Source organism: Triplophysa rosa, linkage group LG18, assembly GCF_024868665.1.
Source record: "Triplophysa rosa linkage group LG18, Trosa_1v2, whole genome shotgun sequence".
Lineage (NCBI taxonomy): Eukaryota > Metazoa > Chordata > Actinopteri > Cypriniformes > Nemacheilidae > Triplophysa > Triplophysa rosa.
In genome coordinates this window covers 3,198,853-3,201,232 of record NC_079907.1, presented here as the reverse complement: position 1 = coordinate 3,201,232, position 2,380 = coordinate 3,198,853, and the positions used below count along the sequence as shown (strand labels likewise).

The following is a 2,380-nucleotide window of genomic DNA, read 5'->3' as shown; positions in this document are numbered from 1 at the left end:
TTCCAGAAGTAGGTTTTACATTTATGATGAAAGTATTAATATTTATCTTTATTGTTTGTTTGATTCACAACATCTGCCTAACAACAAATTCAAATTGTAAAAAACGCTATAAGGAGTTCATTTGAAACAAGAAGCCAAGAGCCAATTTGCAATCAGTGTAAGTCTTTTTCATGAGGGGAATTTTAAAAGGCATGTATGTTGTGAGTAAGGCCAAATTCGAAGGCATTCACCAGGTGGGTGGAGTTAATTGACAAAAGACTTACTATATATAGCTTAAACTCCAAGACTTGCCAAGACATCGACATTAAAGACACTGCTCAACTTCTAATCTTAGAGGAATTAGTAAGAATTAAAAAATAACAAGAAATATCTGGCAATGGCATGCTCAAATGGTAATATTACAATGCTTTACAACTTACTGAATTTAAGTCTATCCGTAACCTATGCTATAACAGTTTTGATAATTTTTAATTTGATAATCTCAGCAGGGAAAAGGTTTAGAATTTAATTCATAATTTTTATGAGTAACAATTGATGTTTAATTTAGTCTTTGGTTTCAGTGAATTAATTTGCCATTTATTTTAACTGCATGTAATCTAAATGTTTTCTCTACTGAACAGACATTACAATGACTGTCATGAATACTTTGATTCAGAAGCCTCATGAATCCAAGTATTGCACCTCTGTGGTTGAGGGAGCGACACTGTTTGCGGCCTTAAATAAAATACAAGATTCCGATAAAAAATTCAGGTATTTCACAATTCTGTTATGTCTCCTGCAATTTATGTGTAGTAAATAGAAAAGACATCTTTTGAAAATGACTAAATAAAGCTTATCATCTTTTACCACTGTGACATACTGGGGAGAACAACAACAACAAAAAAACAATGTAAATGTGTAAAATAAGATTATCAGGTTTATATAGAAATCCATGCACTGTGTCAGTTGTGCAAGATTGAGAACTTTTAGAATTATTTAGAAAACAGTTATTAAAATGTTCTTAGCTGTATTTTTGTCTAATTTGCTACCTGTACGTATGTTTATAAAACAGTTTCACATACACCGTAGACAAAAATTTAGGATTGTTTCTGGAGAGTGTGAATGGCTTGTACGGGTCTAAAGAGGACCACACATTCTGGGAGCTTCTAAGTGATGAAGAGCCACTGAATACTGGTAAGTCTCTGTGAAATGAAAATCATTTTATAACACTTTCTTTACAGCCATATTCCCGAGGGAGTTTTAAATGCTGTGAACCATGAACACAAGATGTTTTTCATTCAACATTTTAATTGTTATTTTATTGTTTTATTTTTCTTTGCAGGAATTGGCTGCTACCAACTAAAAGAAAAAGATCAAATTATCCTGAAGCTCAAAAAGTGGTAGGAAAAAACATGCATTAAGACATGTTAATCCTTGAGAATTCAGAGAAAAATGCATTGGCATTTGTTGATATATAAGGCAATTTTGGGTCATTTGCCAAATTTTCTCTGTTGTTTCGTACAAAGGACTTTGTTTGAAAATCACTTATTACGTTCTAAATCAAATTATAATCTCTGTGTGCCATTCGTTAGAACTGAGTTTGGGAAAACCTCTTTCAAATACGCTGACGCCTCTGATTGGAATCTTATCCAAAATTTGGTGTCTTATAATTGTTTTAAGTCTTTATTGTGTAATCTAGAGAGCAATTCAACAGTGTGTAATTGTTTTTAACTGGTTATATGTTGGTTTTTCTTTGTTTTTTTATATGTATGTTGTTTGTATATGCAAATTCGGCTGCCTAGATTTTTAATCTAAATGAGTCCTTTCCTGGTTAAATAAAGGTATATATATATGTTGAACTAGTATGCAGCATGTATGCAAGAGTAAGCAATTTGAAAGTAAATAAAAGACCTGGTACAACGTTAACTCATACAGTTGGCTGTTGGTGCACTTATTGGAAATTAATAATGTGAAATTAAGCTAAAAAACATTTCTGGTTAAACCTGTGTGACTTTCATTCTTCTGCAGAACAAGAAAGAAGGCATTTTGAAGAATGTTGGTGACCAAACCACGGCGGTACCCATTCACTTGCGTTAGTTTTGTTTCCATCTATAATATAAGTGAATAGGTATCGCCGTTGTTCTGTTACCAGCATTCTTCAAAATATCATCTTTCGTGTTTTGCAGAAGAAATAAAGTCACACAGGTTCGGAATGACATGAGGGTGGATAAATGATGACAGATTTTTTATTTTTTGGGTGAACTATCCTCTTGAGATGATGACAAAATCAAGGGTATTTAGATTCATAAAACATACAGTAAAAAATGATGGGCCTTGAAACGACAAACAACCAAAACAGACTGTAAAGAAAAATATCTGCATTGTCCAATTGCACTGAATA

The 2,380-nt window shown here is 32.5% G+C and overlaps 1 protein-coding gene across 1 annotated transcript; it reads left to right on the top strand.

The window, feature by feature from the left end:
* Positions 1-292: 292 nt before the first annotated feature.
* LOC130569433 (transcobalamin-1-like) lies at positions 293-2,045 on the top strand. Its single transcript, XM_057359085.1, has 4 exons — positions 293-392; positions 621-750; positions 1,052-1,173; positions 1,322-2,045. The coding sequence occupies exons 1-4, from the start codon at positions 377-379 to the stop codon at positions 1,381-1,383; spliced, it is 330 nt and encodes a 109-aa protein (XP_057215068.1). The 5' UTR covers positions 293-376; the 3' UTR covers positions 1,384-2,045.
* The last annotated feature ends 335 nt before the right edge of the window (positions 2,046-2,380 follow it).